This window comes from Astatotilapia calliptera, chromosome 8 (assembly GCF_900246225.1).
Source record: "Astatotilapia calliptera chromosome 8, fAstCal1.2, whole genome shotgun sequence".
Classification (NCBI taxonomy): Eukaryota; Metazoa; Chordata; class Actinopteri; order Cichliformes; family Cichlidae; genus Astatotilapia; species Astatotilapia calliptera.
In genome coordinates, this window is record NC_039309.1 from 12,462,101 (window position 1) to 12,480,623 (window position 18,523).

Below are 18,523 nucleotides of genomic sequence, written 5' to 3' on the forward strand. Positions count from 1 at the left end.
GCTAACCGGAGGCTGGCCCCTCAAAGGAAAATATTGAACACCCATACACCCTTCTTGCCTTTTTCTTACCATTCTTTGCCCTCCCTCCCCCCCTGCTTTCATTCTCTGCTTTTCTTTTGGGCTTATTTCTTGTAGGGTGTCTTTCAGAGTGGCAGTGACCATAGATACCAGGAGGGGAAAAAAACCTGTGGAGAGGAAAAAAAGAGAAAGAAAGACACTTTGTTCAACTTGATGATTAATATTTGATGGACAGTTCCCTCATGAATTTCCCATAGCATTCCATAGTGGACTTGTGATGTGCAGAAGGCTGCGAATGGAGATTGTTTGACTCGATGCACAGCTCATCATCAGCATTAAGTGGCCTTTCCACTTTTCCATAAACAAACAAGAAATACAAAAACTAAACGAAAATGTATCTCCGAGTGTTGGAAAATCAGCTAATTTTTTTGTCCCCAAGATTGAGCATGCGATTGTGTTTCTAAGCTCGTTTGACACCGTTTTCTAAAAAAAGAGTTCCCTTTAAATTCCCTTCAGAAATATAATGTTAAAAAGCTTCAGATTACCTCCCTCCCTCTATATCTGTGTCAAGCAGTGTGTATCCTCATGAGATCTCACAACTGGATTCAGTAAATATGGATTGCCTCTTTTATTTCCAAACGTCCCAAAGCAACCCAGATGCCCCTTGACTTTTGAACCGCGGTTCACAGAAAAGCAGAGGTGAAGCAGCAATCTGCATCTCTCATGGTGCCTCACGCCCACATTGTTTCTGAGACTGAGAGCGATACCACATGAGTTTACCTCCAACGGTGAAAAAAACCAGAAAAATAAAGAATTTGAAGGAGAATTCTTAGTCGATTAACTCGGGCTGTCATCATCCGCCCCTAAAAGTTCGTCTTCTCTTTCTGTTTCCCCCTATCATTTCCCAGTTTCTTCTCTTTTTTTTTTTTATATAGAAGATTGACCCTGCATGGCTGCAAGTCTTGATTAGCAGGGCTTCAGAGCCCAGAGTCTATTGATTGGGCCTCCAAAGCACTAAGCAAATGTAGCAAGAGAAACAAGTCAATAATGCTGTTACTGCAACAATCCCCGTCACACTAGTGGCTTCCCCCGCACACTCCAAATAGTTATTTTTCATGGGTTGGTGGTGAAGCACGCAATTATGAGAAAATCAGTGTCACTAAAAATTCTGGTTGTCCGCACTTTCTCGTCTTCTCCTTCTGTCTCCGTTTGAGTCTCTCTATAAACTTTTGTCTGTTCTGTCTGTTCAGGATATCGCTTTGCTTTTGTCTGTGACTTCATTCATGTAAAGACTGCTACACGAGTTTATTTTAATCCATTACTTGACTTCCCTTTCTCACATCTCCCAGGTCACTACCACCTCTATGTCTCTCTCAGCTTAGACATGGAGACCAGGGAAGCTAGTTTGCAAATTTAATGGAGCAGCATGGATTATTTAGACTGACTAAAGCCTCCCTTGTAGTGTCAAATAGGGGGTTGTGGGATGACATTAAACCCCTACTTTCTCTGTCTCCTTTTCTTTCTGGCTGCTGCCTTCTGGTTAAAGTGATCTGTACCTGCATGTCCAAACAACTCAAACCTGATGGTTCACATATTCTTTAATTGTTGTGTGTTATTTTACAGCAGTTTTCCAGACGCCCTCCTGTAGTTTTCAGATGTTTTACTCAACACTGCCTTGATGGGCAAGCATGTGCAACATTACTGTTGGCGGAGGGTTTTTGCACGCATGCATGTAGAGTCTGACACTGCGAACCTCTGCTTGCTCAGTTCTTTCATACCTGCAGGGTAGAGAAGGAGCCAGAGTGGCCTTAGGGTCAAAAGGTCAAGTTCAAGAAATGGCTCTTTCTCTCGTTCATCCGTGACTCTGAAATGAAATCCAGGCTTTAACAGTCTGCTTTCGGCCCAAACTCACATGAAAACGTGACCTCTGACATTAAGATGCTAAGAGAAGTCACAGGTTCTTGTTGCTTTCTTTGCAATCAGGCTTGCTGCCGTCCTTAATAACTGGGATAGGTTGAAATAACTAAAAGTTCACTTTTCACTTTATTTACTAATTTCAGCCCAGTTCTTTAATCTATTCTCATAGAATGTGAATTTATTCTAGTATCCTTTAGTATAAGCCACTGCAAAGATATGTAGCTGCTTTAGCATGTGGACCACTCGTCACATTTTTATGCTTATAACTTGAGACAAGGAGACATAATAATAGAGATAATGATCCAAGCTGCATGTATAGAAACGAGCAGGCAGTACATGATTGCGACTTGGTCAGCCTTGGGTTTTTGTTTAGTGTTTTTTTACATTTGTGTTAGAAAAAGCCAGCCCGTGTGGGTGTGTGTACTTGTATGCTGTTTGTGTGCGTGCTAGTGGGCAGTATCACACCATCATCTGAATCAGCAGAGAGACAGGATGCAAAGCTAAACCACACGGGACTTGAAGCAAATATTTGGAGAGTTGATTTGAAACGGCAAACAAACAACATGCGGAGGAGCTTCCTCACCAGTTAATAAAAAAGACTCAGACATAAACACTAATATCCTCATAGTTTCTTTGGTTGGGAATCCTAAACAGACTTTTAGGTTGTATTTTGAGTGAAATGCAGTTGACGGCACCTCACGACTTGAAGCTGTCGGGACAAGTTCTTGTAAAGATAAGAGCCCTGATTTTGATATGTTTAAAAAAAAAATGCAGAGATAAGGAGATACTGGTTTTTGGTTTTTTTTTCTTCCGCAAGTTATCATAGCTCTGAATTACTGCTATAAACTCTGAAAATAGTTAGGTAGTAGGTCGGATTTCTCAGCATCAGCGTTGGTGTTACGTGTCAGGCCGTGGATGTATTACTCAGCTTCAGTGTTTTTTTTTTTTCTGCAAAAGTAACAGGTTACGCTGGGAAAAAAATGAAAGTGAGCAGTTGTTCTCAAATGATTTATGTGCTTTAATGACATTTCAATACTGAACAAACAATAAAAATTTATGGACACCATAGTTTTGGAGGCCTGCAGCTCTAATGGCTAATGTTATGCCCTTTTTCATAGGGGCCAGTAATCGGATCTGCAGCTGGCCCCTGGCCTTCACAGAATGTATACAAGGGGGATTTTTGTGTTTTGGGAAATCTTAGCAGAAAGAAGAAATAGTGAGAAATGTGGGGATATCACATCCATATCTTCTGCAATCTCCAAAAATACTTGCTGAATAAATAAAATATTTATTTTTTCATAATTAAAATGCAGACACGCGTTACTCTGCAAAGGTTTCAGCCACTGGACGTAGTCTGTGGAGGCTTCTAAAGCAGTGAGAAGATTCCTTTATTTAAAGCCTGAACCATGAAATTATTGACATTAAATTCTAATTTTGAGAAACTGGAGTTGATTGAACCTTATTAACCTTATTGAACCTTCTGACAAATTACCAAAAAAAGGAGATAGATATAAATTTGCATTTATGAGTTTTAATTTGTATATTTTTTGTTACAAGCAGCAGGAAATGTAAACCTCTCAAAAACTCATGTATCACATATGATCCACTTGTATTACATTTACACAAGAAATCATTTATTTTTATTACTTTTCTGTTCTTCCTGGGCAAATTTCACTTTCATTTGAGAACTCAAATTACAGTTTAGTAGTTTTCTTCTTTTATTGTTTTAAATGCCATTTATTGCTACCATGATGTTTATATCTCAGTCTTTTTCTTTTCGCTTCTAAGGCTATGTTCAGACCGAACCTAAAGTGACGTTTTTGCACGGTGAAATTGCGTTAGTAGTTTACGCAAAGACTGGTAATAACGCAAATACACACCCACGCGAGTTGGAAATGTCTCAACCTGGAGGCAAAATTTGCTCCACTTTGAAAGCTCGATTTGACTTCACTTCTGCAGAAAAAGATTGCTCGCAGAAAAGTGAGTAGAATAGTTTGACTTCCTGCTAAGTTCTAAAAATATGTTATTAATCGATTCCAGCTGTCGGGTTTACTTTAGAAGCAAGTATTTCTCTCGTTGGTTATTTGGGGTAAATATGCAGCATGTGGGCTACGAAATGGTCCAAAAACACTCCAGCGATTGAACACATACAAAAACCAAATTTGCCACTATGCTGCTCTGACAACCAGCTAGTTAAGATGAGCCATTTTCCATATTAATCAAGTAATAAAAATACAGTTGTATGAGTCAGAAAACAAATGGCTCTGATTACGGCAGCCTTGTGGAGTATACATACACAGTTTGGAAATGTGGGCTGTCGGCGTCGTCCTGTTGACTATAAACCAGCGACTTCACAAACACACGGGGCAAAAGAAAAACAACTTGGACTTGGAAATTTGAGTTAAGAAAAAGTAGGTGAGGGGAAAATAAGCAATATAAGAACTGAATATGAGCAAGGGGACAAAAAAAAGAGGACACAGCGATAGAACAAAATAGAAGGAGGGGGAGGATGGAGATGAGAGCGGTAAGACAGAGGAGGGTGAGGGTTCGCGCAAGGGAATGATCTGTGTATGTTTGGAGCTCAGAAAAGCCACCTGTACATCACAACCGGATGAGGAGAAGCTGTAGCAGCTACCCGAGATTGCTGCCGGCAAAAGAAGTTCTTAAAAATTCCAGACACAGTTGCAATATACTCTCTCTTCCTCTTCTCACCCACTCGGTGTCTTTCCCATTTCCCTCTCCATCTCCCTCATTTCTCTCGATCCTCTTTTTCATCTTCCCCACACTCACATACTCTTGCATACTCGCCTCCCACTCTAAATTTACTCCTTCTTTCTCCCTCCCTCCTCTTTTCTTCCTCCTTCTCTCTCCTTCAGTCGTTTTCTGCCCTCCCTTTCTTCCATCTTGCACCATTTTTTTTCAGGAGAGAACTGGGTCCCAGTGTAGGCTGCTGCTGGCCAGGGTTGTTAGCCACCAAATAAAAAATGGATGAACTTCTAGGGCCCCGGTGCTGTTCTCCTGCATCTAGTTGGTGGAAAGAGAGGGAGTAAATTGGAGACGGAGAAAGGGAGAGAGAGAGAGAATCAGGCTGACATGAAATACCTTGCTCAGAAGACGTCTTCCAGAAACCTGACCGTCTTTAATGTCAGTTTTTTCTCAGTTGAGGGGAAAAAATTGTTTTTGTTAGTACAGGTCAAAAAAAGGTCTGCAGCTCTTTCGGGGATCGATGATCTCAACAAATAAATATATTTATATAAACTGTGAAACTTGTTACATTATAAGTGAAAATCTCTCAGTTTGTGAATTATATGCTGTTTTCCTTTGATTTAGATTTAAATTACATTGAACGTCTCTCAGGTTTGGATGGCTGACTGGATGAAATGAGGCATTTGAAGACATAATTTTTTTAAATCTAGGCTGTTCATGCTAATGCGCTTATCTTTACAGTTCAGTGAGCATTTGAGTGTTAAGGTGTGGAGCAAGTTCCTAAATATTGTTTCTGTTTTTAAGTAATGTCAGTAAACAGCTTCCAGTTAGGAGCAAACTCCAGCTGTGCGTGCTTATTTCTAATAATCAGCATGTCTCTCAGACACCCCCGTGGGGGTGATAGGCTAAACATACGTGGTGGGATCAGATCTCTCCAACAAGCAGGTCAGCTTATTATCCCCGCACAGCAACGTGAACCTGATCCAGGTGTTCTGACTTGTTCCTCCTCATCTCATTTGCGATTGAAACATTGCACGTTTTTCCCGCCTTCTCTCAACCTATATTGTTTGCAGGCCAGGCTCAACCTTTTGTTTTTGTCGTGTGTGTGTGTGTGTGTGTGTGTGTGTGTGTGTGTGTGTGTGTGTGTGTGTGTGTGTGTGTGTGTGTGTGATGTGGCCGGTTTAAGTTTGAGCCCCAGACCGAGAGCAGCTGTGTGTATGTGTGTGTGAGCAAGCGTGTGTGCCTCCACAATGAAACATTTATTCGTATTAGTTTGTGATAACAAGTCGAGGCATTACTTAGGACTTACCCCCACCAGCATTTCACCTCCGTGTCCATCACTCAAACCATTTGTGAACACATTGATCCTCCTCCTCCCCCCCCCCCCCCCCCCCCCATCCCCTCCCCTCCTCCTCTCCCATGCTGTATATTCCCAGGGTTTGGAAGGAGAGCCAGAATGGCTCAGACAGCAATTGATTTTTATTTTATTGGTCTACTAGTGGAAAGAGGTGGGATAGGGGAGGGCCTGAGAGATGCAACTCCGCAGCTAAGTTTGCTCTTAGTGGGCTGTGTGTGTGTGTGTGTGTGTGTGTGTGTGTGTGTGTGTGTGTGTGTGTGTGTGTGTGTGTGTGTGTGTGTGTGTGTGTGTCTCCAGGTGGGATGGGCCTATCCGCTTATGTCTGTCTCACAGAGAATGTTTTTGTTTTGGGGTAGGGGCTGTTGTCTTTCCGTCTGTCTGAAGGTTGTGTGTGTGTGTGTGTGTGTGTGTGTGTGTGTGTGTGTGTGTGTGTGTGTGTGTGTTCATGTCCAGCCACCTCTGTGAGCCATCAAAAGCTGCATGTCTGTGTTCACATGTGTCAGACACACACACACACACATGCGTGTGTCATTTAAGGTATTGGGGGAATCTGAGGTGCTGATGGAGCTGGCACTAGGGACTTGGACCTCAACACACACACACACTCTCTCTCTCTCACACGCACACACACACACACACACACACACACACACACATAGCTGAGGTGTATCCCGGTGCTCATTAAAGCTGGTAATAAGGCTGTGCTGCTGGAAAAGGAGGGGAAAAAACAGGGAAAGGAAGAGAGGGAGGGAGGAAGAGGGTGGGAAGGGAGAAAAAGGAAAAAAAAAAAAAGGGAGATTTTAAAATTTAATAACACTGGTACGATTTTGTAAATCTTTCCTGACAGAAAAGTCCTCATTATTTTCATCTGTCTCCGAGGAGCCTCTCCAGCTTTGCCTCCCCGGGTAAACGGACCTTTCGCGCTCTCCCTCTTTCTCCTCTTTCTCTCCACCTCTCTATTGCTTTTTCCACACTTTCTGTCTTTCAGCTGCTTTGTTGTCTGTTTCCGATCTTTGTGACTCTCTCTCTCTCTCTCTGAATATTTCAGCCTCTCTTAGATTAGTGCTGTAAATCTGTTTATTTCCTTTTAGTAAGGTGTTAGCTGACTGGCTGTCTGCGATGAAGGAACATAAGGAGCCAATAGCATTTCCAGTACTATGTGCTGTGATTGGCTGACATTTTAGTTAGAGTTACTGTTGGTCTGTTTTCGTGAGAGTGTTTCTTTTTTCCCCCCCACCGTACCGGGGCACCGACACAGGAAAATACTTGAGGATCATAGTATCAGGTATCAAACTTACTGTGTGTAGGAGTGTGCATATGTGGGTCAGCAGATACACCCTTGTACCTGCGGTCTTTGCGTCACTCACACATCCCCAAATCCTTCCCTCCACTTACACGCACGCACACACACACACACACACACACACACACACACACACACACACACACACACACACACACACTCCTAGCCCCCCTCCACCTCTATGTCAAGTGTCAAAACTGGAGGATGGATCCGGTTTGATAAGTTCTGTTCTGTCTGGCCACGTGTCAGGGCGGGATCAACTATATAGCAGAGGAAAACCATGTTCTTCACTCTCCTACCTCCCAGTTTTGGGGATTTTTTTTTTTACTTCTCTTTTTTGGGAGTATTGGGGTGTGGATATTTTTAGGGTAGGTTTTATTGTAGTTGTTTCTGGTAGCTTTAGTACCTTATTTGACTTGTTAGCTTATTATAAAAGGAAAAAAAACCAAAGAAAAAAATAGGTTGACGTATGAAATTTCATCAGTTTGTGTGGTTTTGTTTCAAATGGATGAAGAATAATTTCCCCATCCTCTGTAAAATGTAACCAAGTAGTCATTTTCCAGCCTTCTTAGGTCTGCAGTGGTTAAAAGAGTGTGATGGCTGACTTTCATGTCCCACTGCTCATATGTCAGTGGGGAAAACTGTGGCTCTTTACAGTGTCACAGACACTATTTTTCAAACAGTTTTCAACATCAGTGAAGTGATTTATGACGGCACCTCCACACACTAATTCCTCCAATCTGTCTAGCTAGATCTGTGTGTATGTGTGTGTGTGTGCGGCCCCCCTTCAGGTCATCTGGTCTAAATTGACCTTTGGTCGTAAGCTTTGCAGGATCTTCTCGGTCTGTGTGAACTATTGCAAGCATTAAAGTAAAGATGTACTGTTTATGGCTCCCCCTCCAAGTTTCTGATTGGCTGCCTCTTGCAAACAGAAGCACCTGAGGTTAAAATATTGGGAATATCCCTGCTCTATGACATCAGAAAGATTTGAGTGGAAAAAAACTTGCCTAAAACCAAATATTGAGAGCAGTGTGATGCCCGAGCTTTTAGCTTTCACATGTGCTGACCTAATTATTTGGAACTTTGACCATGTTTCATATAAGCGTGCACTATTTCATTAGTGTGTGTGTGTGTGTGTGTGTGTGTGTGTGTGTGTGTGTGTGTGTGTGCGTGTGTGCGTGTGTGTGTGTGTGTGTGTGTGTGTGTGTGTGTGTGTGTCAGAAAAAGAGGAAAAAGCATTAACATTTTTGGACGGGCCACTCCTAAAATTTATATCCATCTTCTCTTTAAAGGTTGGAGTTGCCATATGTGCTGCTTTACATTTATACTTCCAAGACACGTTTTGTTAGATTGGTGCACAGAGGATCAGTTAAGGTCAAAATAATGCATTTTTAAAAAAAAGATGTGTCCCCAGAGGGGGGAGGGAAAAAAACTTCTTAAACCGCAGCACTGTCATATTCCTTACTGCTTTGAACATTTAAGTGTTTGAAGTTATTCCACGTTGTTTGCTACCAAATCAGACTCCTTTAATAAATGCCGTTTTAACAGAATTGAACCCCCCTCCACGAGGCTAAAACTAACTTTATGTTCATTTCTCCACTGCAAGCCTCTACTAGCCCCCCCCCCCCCCCCCTCCCTTTTTTTTCTTCTTTTCACCCCAGCTGAAAAATTAGCACAACACAAAGCGAGCTGGCATCTTCTAACACACTGCCACAGATACACACACACACACACACACACACATACAAGCGCCTCCTCTGGGTATTTGACTGGGATAAATAATCATTGTAAATAATGAATGTCAATTAATAGGGGGAGACGTGTCCTTGCTAAGCATGCTCTGATTAGTGTTTCACTGGGATCTCTTCCCCCAGCTGGCTTCAGCCAATCATGTCAGCCTCATCCAAAACACCAGAATAAAACTGGCCTATCACAACATATGATATCATCTAATACTGCCTCAGCTTATAGGCATATGGCAAATATAGTATTATCTGTCACTATTCTTTTTACAATTTTTTTTACCTCAGCAGTGAGGTAAAAAATGCCACGTGTGGGTGTGTGTGGGGTGGGGGAGGGATACCATAGCTGTTGCTTATGTTGTTCGGGACATGGTTTGCTATAAACAATATGACAGTGTCATAATAATGTATGCATTTATTCAAGGATAAACTGTCTACTTATAAAGCAGTGCTGCTTACACACAGTAGTTGTAATGAGCTCTCTGGTGTTAGCGAGAGCATTACAGCATGTCAGAGAAGTGTCCTATTACTGGAAAGAAGTTCATGGCGATTGGTTATATATTGTTTTTAGTTTGTAACAGTATCCTCTGAATCTCATATAAAGCAGTTGATAAAATTTGTTGTTATGCGGCCGAGAGTCTTTTTGCAAAAGGAAATACAAAGATGTAAAGCATCAAAGCTTGTCTGTGGGATTTTTGTCATCCTTCCCTTCAATAGCTTCATCAGTTCTGCGCTTTAAGCTAAGCAAACGGTCGAGACTTTTGCCAGGCGGGCTGGTGGACCAGAGGGAGGCCGCGAGCTCGACTGGTGTGTCAGCTCAGACGTGGAGTTTAGAGGGTAGCTGGGTGACTGAGCAACCAGCCAGCGCCCTCCCCTCCCTCGGTGATAAATGGCCACAGCATGGGCTATTCATCTCCTGCTTAGAGAAGTGGACAGTGCCCCCCTGCTCGGCCTCTCCTCCACCCCTCCACATGTCAGCAAATGTGATAATTCTCTCATTTGTCAGGAGCAGTGGAGGGTTTGGAATCCGTGTGTGTGTGTCTGAGTGAGTGCATGTGTGCTGATGCAAACTCTGGAGAATTTGGGGGACACATGCTAGATAAGTTGCTCACTTACCAGATGCCTTGCTCTGCACATCTTCACTCCATTCCTCATCTGGTACTTTTGTGATTTTTTTATTTATTTATTTATTTATTTTTTTTTGGGGGGGGGGGGTTTCAAAGCCCCCACTCCCCCACACCAACTTTACTTCGGTCACAGTGGGAAAATTTAAATGAGCAAATGAGTGAGTCGTTTTATGGCAAATTCCATCAGTAATTCAGCGATTTTTTTTTTTTATTACCTTCAGGAAACTACTGAGCCACTTTTTCCACTTTATTGTGCAAATAAAGTTTAAGAGCCTGTCAGCTATTTGTGTGCGTGTGTGTATATGTTTGCATGTCATGCTTGTTTATAAGTGTGTTGGTCTCTTTTGCATTTGTATGTTCATGTCTGTACACAAATCAGCGTTGTTGTTTTTTACAGAGGGTACACATATGTAAGCAAATCACTCTTATCACGATTGTTTTATCCAGTCACGCTGTGGTTTTATGACGTGTGCCAGCGAGTGTATAGCGATTTAAAAACCAAGCGTTCAGACCTCATGGTAACAATTAAACAGGATCAGGCTCCAGTTGACTTTTCTCCGTAGACCCGCGAACCTTTTCCTAATCCTTCTCTGTTCTTTCTCTCTGCAGGATCATCCAGAATCGGGTCCTGGTCTTCATCCTCGGAGCCATCATCCTCCTCACCATCATCCTGGCCATCTATTTTAATGTGCGAGGCCACTGATCTCCCCTGTACGCACATGCATATATACACACACACACACTCCCTCCCCCTAAACGCAAATACACACACACTCTCTTGTGATTAATAGCGACAAAAGCGTTGTTCTGCTGTAATTAGGACAAATGGTCCCCATGAATCACTATTTCCAAAGCCTGACAGCAAGCTTTTTTTTTTTTTTTTTTACCATTTCTCACTCCTTTTTTTGTTTGCAGTTTCTTTCCCTTTTTTCTCCCGTTCTCCTTCTTCCCTTTTACTCTCTTTTTCTCTTTCACTTTCTTCTCCTTCCCCCCCCCTCCTCTGCCTGTCAGGCTCGTTCTTACATCTCCAGGGACTAGAACTGGGTGAGATGTTTTTATAATAGTTAATATTTTTCATGGTGTCGTCCTCAGCGTGGTTTGCAACCTGGTCATTTTTTTTCTTGTGTAACTTAATGGAGGGCTTTTTTTGTAGTGTAGGTGGGTTTGGTGTTATTCAGGGTGTGGGGATGCATGAAAGGCAGAGAGAAACCGAAGTTCTACACACATCTGTGGGTTTGCACATGTGCATGCATGAGTGACAGTCATGGATGGGGGCCCGCACTGCGTTTCTTATTGACACCAACAGTAGGCACACATACTGTATTAGCTTCTGTAACTAAATGATTCAGCTGTTCTTCTCCCCACCAATCACCCTACCCCTGCACAGCTCAGAGGACAGTGCCTTCAGTTTAGATATGCTGTTCACACTCCTGCTTTAAAAGGCTCAGCAGAGCCCAAAATAGACAAGTGGCGCTGCCTTGAAAAGAGAGGATGCACGCAAAAAGGTTGAGGTTAGTTCAGCTTGTGTTCATTGAATCAAGGTGAAAGTATTTTGGGTTGTTTGTTTTTTTTTCATTATTAGGAGGAAACTGGTTGCAGTTTTTGTTTTCAGGAGCAAAAAAGTGGTTATTTTAGAGAATTTAGAGATTGAAGAATATTAAATAAAAATTGCTCTTTTAATGGATTTTAATGCAAAAGAGACCTGACCTCAGCCTCCGTGAGTTCAGCACAGAAACAAAGAGAAATGCTTCAAATGACATTGTAACCACATCTGGGACATCAACCCTTCCCAAATACATACTACATTAACTGATTCCCAAATATAAGCGTCATACTGTATGTACTAACATTGAAATGGACATCATGTATAGTGTTTTTGCTCTTACTAAGTGACTCTCTTGCTATTTATTTATAAATGTAGAGTTTCCATTCAGATTTCTGTGTTGGAAGTGTATATTTTTGTGATGTTGAAATTATTCAGAATTAACATTAATCACATGTTTGTTTCTTCTTGATTTGTGGTGGTTCTCTGATGCAGACTGTACACCAGGACCAACTGAAATATGTGTATTTCTAGTCTTTCATCTTAAAGGCTTTTTTTTTTTTCTTGATTTCTTTCTTCTATAAATGGATCTAGCTTGTTTAAAAATTTGTACTTTTTGTTCTTTATTTTCTATGTAATCTTCGGAGGTGTGAGATGGGACCCTTGTTTCTGTGTTTGTGATGATGTGATGCATCTGCAGGTGTTTGAAAAAAAGGCGTGCTTGAGTTTACCGGCGTTTAATTCTTCGGGGGGAAAGCCATTCTTTGGGGACGGCGTTTGAAAAATCTAAATTTAAGAGCATATTTGGATCATTTTTAATTTTATTTTTGTTTGGAGGGGGGGGGGGGGCTAATGCTAATGCAAGCCACAAGCTCGCACACGCATGGAAACACACACTGGTGCGCGCGCGTATGTCTCTTGTGGTTGGTGTTCCCAGTGAGGGCATTTGCTATTCTGTTTCAGGGTCATAGTCTTCATTTTTGAAGATGCGGGGGAGTCCCCATCCCACCATCCCACCCCACCCTCCCCCACCCCGTGCTATCGTCCACCATTTCACAGGCCCTCACCAGCCGCGGCGCCGTGGTCTGCTTCAAAGCCTCAAATTAATGGCCAACAAAATAGTGTGTCTCTGACCGTCCCATGCGGGGCCGACCCACTAAGAGTTATCATTAAAGTGAAGCAATAATGAAAAAAACGAAGGAAGGAAGGAAAAAAGAAGAAGAAGAGCCGGGGAAGGAAGCGAACGAGGAAGCGCGGAGGTAGGGGGTGCTGAGGGGGGGGTTAAATCCCAGGCAGTTTGACAACAAACCTCATCTGGTAATGACCCTCAGTGATTGTGGTTTTACCCAGTCAGCGTGCACAGTGTGTGTCTGTGCGTGTCTGCATGTTCAGCCTACCTATGTGCTGATGTGCTCTCTCTGTCTCTCCTGCCCCCCTCCCTCCTTCTCTCTACCTCTCCTGCCACCTTTTCCTCCTCCTCCCTGTCCTCCCCTCCCTTCCCTCCCCTCCCAGCCTGTCAGATGAGCGGAGCGGTAGCTAGCGAGTGAGCGGTGGAAGGCAGCGTGGCGGCGGCTTCTATTTGAAGTTGTAATGGTGTCAAAAAGTCAGGGCTGACTGACAGACGTCAGTCCCACAGGGCCTCATTAAAAACAGACCCACTTGACAAGGAAATAATTGAGCGCCGGCGACAACTCGGGGGCCCCTCCGCGTTTTTAGATGTTTTTATTTTCTTTTCATTATTAGCGTCGAGCTATTATGTTCATTAAGAAATGGCATTAAAACAAGTTTTTTTCTTCTTCTTTTTTTTTTTTAAAAATACGGGCGAGGGAGGGAGCAGGGAAGGAAGACAGGATGCATGGAGGTGGGAGATAACGATTTGTTTAGAGCCCCGGTTCTGTTTTATTATTTAAACAGGAGCGCTGTCATGTGATACCTTGGCAGACGTTGGCTATCATCTCTCCCTTCTTTCTCCTTTCCTCCCTCTCTTTCTTTCCCCCCCTCCTTCTCTCCTCTGTACTCATCCCTTACTTTTCCCCAAGCTTTTATCTTCCCCTCCTCGGTCCGTCTCCATCTCTTTCTCCACCTGCTCTCTCTATCCCCTTTTCTTTCTCTCCCCGTTGAGCGGCGGGTGTCATTGGAATATGAACTAGATTATTCATCAGTGCCCCCACCACCCACTACCACCCCACGCCCCACTACCACTCCCTCCAATCGCTGATTTGGTTTTCGACAAGCGTCTCACCGCAGAAGGCTGAGGATGAAAACTTGTCAAAAATAGGTTATATCTTATTCCAAGGGGCAACAATAGCAGCAGGTACAGACACCATTTAATATTTAATTTAGGCGGGTGGTAACCCTCCTTAAGTGACTGGAGCTGCGTCTTCCATACAAACGCCAGGAGAAAAGGAGGGGTGGGTGAGCAAGAGGGGAGAGCAATTAATTATTTGATGTCTGAAAAGTGATTTTTGAAGCTCTCGCTGCCTTCTCCTGTTTGCCAGGGGGGGAAAAAAGGGATCGAGTCTTTGGGTGTCCCGGTTCGCTTTCCACACACGTTCCTTATCTTGGTCGCCCCCCCGAGAGCCGAAACATTTCCACTCGTATCACGTTACATCCACCTGATAATTGTTCATATAGTAAAAGGTTTTCAGTCTCTTTATGTTATCAGTGGAAATTATGAAATCTTCTACCACCACCATCTTTGCGACATCTCGCTAACGTTCCCAGTCATTCCTATCTTCACCGGTCCTCTCTATCCTCTCTACGTGGTTTTACATAGAAATTATAAAAGGAAGGTTCCTCAACAAGGAACCTGTGTGATGCACCAACCATTGCAAAAGCCCGATGTTTGTCAGCCATTTAAGACGACAAGGGATTGTGACAAGCGTCGTTTGAGCTGCCTGTCCCCCCAGCGGAGGGCGGGCCTTAAACGGCACAAACAGCGCCAGTGGTGGGATCGCAACAGGAGGGTGGGCGCTTCGTCTTCAGGAGTGTCCACGATGCTGTCACCCACTGCACACGCAGACACAGACACACACAAACACAAACACAAAATTCATGTACATTGAGAGAGGCCCAGCAATAACAGCTAGCCAAGAAAAAGAAGAATGGGGGGGGGGGAATCACAATGGCACTGTTTGAGGAGTACAATGAATATTCTTCTGTTTGATTCAGCAGACGTGGACGCATATGCGCACGCACACACACTGCTGCACGTATGATCCCAATAAAGACAGGCACACACGCTCTAGTGTGGAGCTGTTAGAAGAGGAGCCATGGTCTCCATTTGTACATGCCACCAGTTCCAGCAGAATGGCTTTCTTTCTCTCATCAGCCCATTATCTATCTGTTTTTTCGCCCCATCAGCGCTGTCAACCGTTTTATTAGTGTTTGTGCTCACAATGAAATGACAAAGGCCCCCATTATTTGAGGAAGTCGCAGGGGCCGCAGCCATACATGCATGCACGGATGTCCGTGTGCTCGTGGCCAGTGTTAAGAGGTGATGCCGAATCGTCCACATGCGCATGTATCCGTCTCGAGTTATCGCGTTCCCTTCAGTTCAGCCAATTGAGACTCCGGGCTGATCCTGACTTGTGAAGCTGACTTTTTTTTTGTGATCTCTGTCAGTGTCTGTGTTTGACATCTGTGATTAAAGCGGCTCTGGATCTTTGTAACCTAGATGCTGTGTCGTAACTTGCACACAAACACTTGGTGGGGTCTCCGACTGACTCCGCGGGAACGAGTAAGGAGGTACGAGAAAAACAAGAGCTGACATTTACAAACCGAATGTGGCGCTGTGTGCTTCCTTTCGTATTTTAAAGGTGAAGCAAGCCGTGTGCTGAAAATCCTCTTAAGACATTGTGTCGTGGAGGAAACAGAGATGCAGAGCCAGACCAGCTTTCCCCCACCACCACCAGACCCTATCCTTGCCTCCTTACTCTTCCTTCCCTCTATCTCCATCACATCTTTCCCGGTAGAAACACAACCTTTGAACTGAAATTAACACTTTCCACTACAAAGACAGCGGTAATCTTCAACGTCATTTGCATGACAATGAGGTTATGTAGATAATAGAGCTGTCAGTGGATCTTTTTCCCCCCACTTTTTATTCTTTTGGTCCCTTTAACTGCCTCATCAGTATGCTACAATGTGTCCAAGCAGATATTTTATGACATGCTGGAGATTATTCTATTTATATTTTTTGTTAAATGGATTTCTATCATTGCAATTGAGCAGTGAGAATGAGCGCATTCTGTGACTGCTGCGCGTTTGTCTTGTATGGTTTCTCCTGTGTTGCCGTCCATTTTAAAAAGACAAATGATAGAAAGAGAAAGAACATAAAAGGAGAAAAGTGGGAATGAGTGCAAAGCAGCCCAGGTTGCCTGGGAGGCACTCAGTGGCCTGGACGTTCTGAAAGAGGAGGGTTTAGTTGAGCTCGCCCTTGTACAGTAATTTACTTTGCATATGGTGTCTTAGCAGACACGATTCTAAATTTCCAACTGGGAGGCATCAGTGGAGGAATCACTGTCTTCAAAAGACGGCCTGCCAGTCACGCTCCTCCCGTAGCTAGAGATCTGAGCGTGCGGTGATAACCCGCGACATCTTTCTGGAAAAACGAGGAGTCGATCAGCTTTGATGGAGCACATCCGCCATGACAGGCTACTGAGGAGCTCGCTAATGAACTGGGGAAGGGGGGTGGGCATCGCTTAGGGTAAGAGCACAGAGGAGAAGGGTAGTTGAGTGGGGAATGGATGGATTGATGGATGGAGAAGGTGTACTTGATAGTTATGAGGTAGCCTCTGCTTTAAGATATTCAGGTAGATGGAAGAGTGCCCAGGTTAGAGGAAAAACAGCTATGTGTTTGTTGAGGAGAAACAACCCCCACTCCACTACTTACATCAGCTCGTTACCCCTCCAGCACCAAAGGGTGGGGAGGTTTTTGTGGTTGTTTTGGGGTAAATATTCATGAGAAGGTACCCAATCCCAGATCTCTCCAGCCAGTTTTTTCCATCTATTCCAGAAAGTTTGAGTCTTTTGAATGGGGGCTACCACCTATTTGTGTGCTGGGGATCAAGTGCAATAATCCTCAACCTCTACACAGGTAAGGGTCATTGGGCATGGCAGATATGCACAATGCGTGGCCATTTTTAGTCGGTGAATGAAAAACATTTAGATTTTACGCAAAAGTTCTTCACGTACTTTTAATCAGTAGTATAAGTAAATAAGCTAGAACTATTTTATAATAAGTGTTACAGTACTGAGCAAAAGTCTGGAGCCACCCCTTATTTCTTTATACTTGACTTTTAAATGGCCAGACTTTCTTGTAGTTTTTAAAGGGGTCATGAATAACAGTGGAATAATCATAAGCATAAAAAGGAAGTTAACTCAAGGGATAAACCAGACAACTTAGCAAAGACCAATGTTAAAGTGTATCTTTAGGCACTTTGTTAGTAGCAGCCTATCTCAAAGCACGTAATTTGTTTCCAATTGACAAAAAATACAGGAGACAAAATAGTAGTTTTGTACTAACAAGGTGATTCCTAAAGAGCTATTAGCTGAAAACCTGGCATAGCTCAGCATGGTGTGCAGTGTGTCAGTAATACAATTTGAGATAACTGGAGAAGTGGTGGACAATAGAAGAAATGGTAGGTGTGGGGGAAAAAACTCTACAGCTGATGGACAGAATCTGAAAGTCATGTCCTTGAGAAATAGGAATAAATCCAGCAAAGACCTCACACAGGACCAGAAGATGCATCTGACCAGTTGATCCATCTACTGTTCGCTGAAGCCTCACCAGAAATGGTCTCAGTGGAAGGGTCACTTTCAAGAAGCTGTTCCTAAGAAAGGTAAATGGGGAGAAAGGGCTGAGTTATGCCAAATTACACAAGAACTGGATTGAAAATGAGTGGCAAGAGGTCTTATGGAGTCATTAATCTATATTATAAATTACTAATTCAAATCATTGTTAATACTATCAAAGACTCACCCTATGGGCATTTGTTTGTTAGTTTTTTGGAGATCAGCTACTACACATAATCTATGTAATTATTATTTATTTGAGTGTTATTTAAATCATTCTCAAAAACTATATAGATGTTGAGAATACTGGTAGCCTAGGCAGTTTTTATAGTAAGTTTTGTCAAGATTGATTAACTTCTCTGAGAAGAAATGGGGGACTCATCTAAATGCTACAATAATTATAAGATGTTTTGAAGACGTCAAGAGAACTACAACAGTAAGTCTACAGCCATCTGTAGAACACTGTGGAGGCTCTGTCATGGTTTGGAGCTGCATTTCAGCCAGAAGTGTTGGGGATGATGTCAAAGTTGATAAAGTACCAACACATTTTGATTTACCATGAAATACTAACTAGAAAGCATCTGATTGGCAACAGCTTAATTTTTCAGCATGACAATTATCCCAAACTTACTGATAATGTAGTTAAAGCATACCTGGATTGAACCCCCACCACCCCACCACACAAACACACACCCTGAACTTTAACATTATTGAAGCAGTGTGGGATCATTTAGCAGCGAACAGAACAAAAGGAAGCCAACATCCAAAGTGGACAAAGTAGTCAAACCAAATATTGACTTCCAAGCTTGTTAGAGTTAAACAAACTTTGTCTTTGCCTTATATACACTTTATTTACACGTACGTTTCAATAAATCACCTCACCTATTTCCCATTTTCCTAGCAAAATATGCAAAAATGAAAGATGGCTCAAGACTTTTGCACAGCACTGCAAGTGATAACACTGTTTATAGGTATTTACCACTCACCCTGCACAATATGAACCAGGCCTTCCTT

The 18,523-nt window shown here is 42.9% G+C and overlaps 1 protein-coding gene across 4 annotated transcripts in view; it reads left to right on the forward strand.

The window, feature by feature from the left end:
- The window catches only part of vti1a (vesicle transport through interaction with t-SNAREs 1A), a 114,246-nt gene extending 103,130 nt beyond the window's left edge, over nucleotides 1–11,116 (forward strand). For 2 of the 4 annotated variants that reach the window (XM_026178586.1, XM_026178587.1), the window contains one exon: nucleotides 10,780–11,116. In XM_026178586.1, the coding sequence (XP_026034371.1) occupies nucleotides 10,780–10,873 (94 nt within the window). In that variant the 3' untranslated portion in view covers nucleotides 10,874–11,116. The remainder of the gene's footprint in view (nucleotides 1–10,779) is intronic. The other 2 variants (XM_026178588.1, XM_026178590.1) reach the window with 1 other exon arrangement.
- Nucleotides 11,117–18,523: the final 7,407 nt, after the last annotated feature.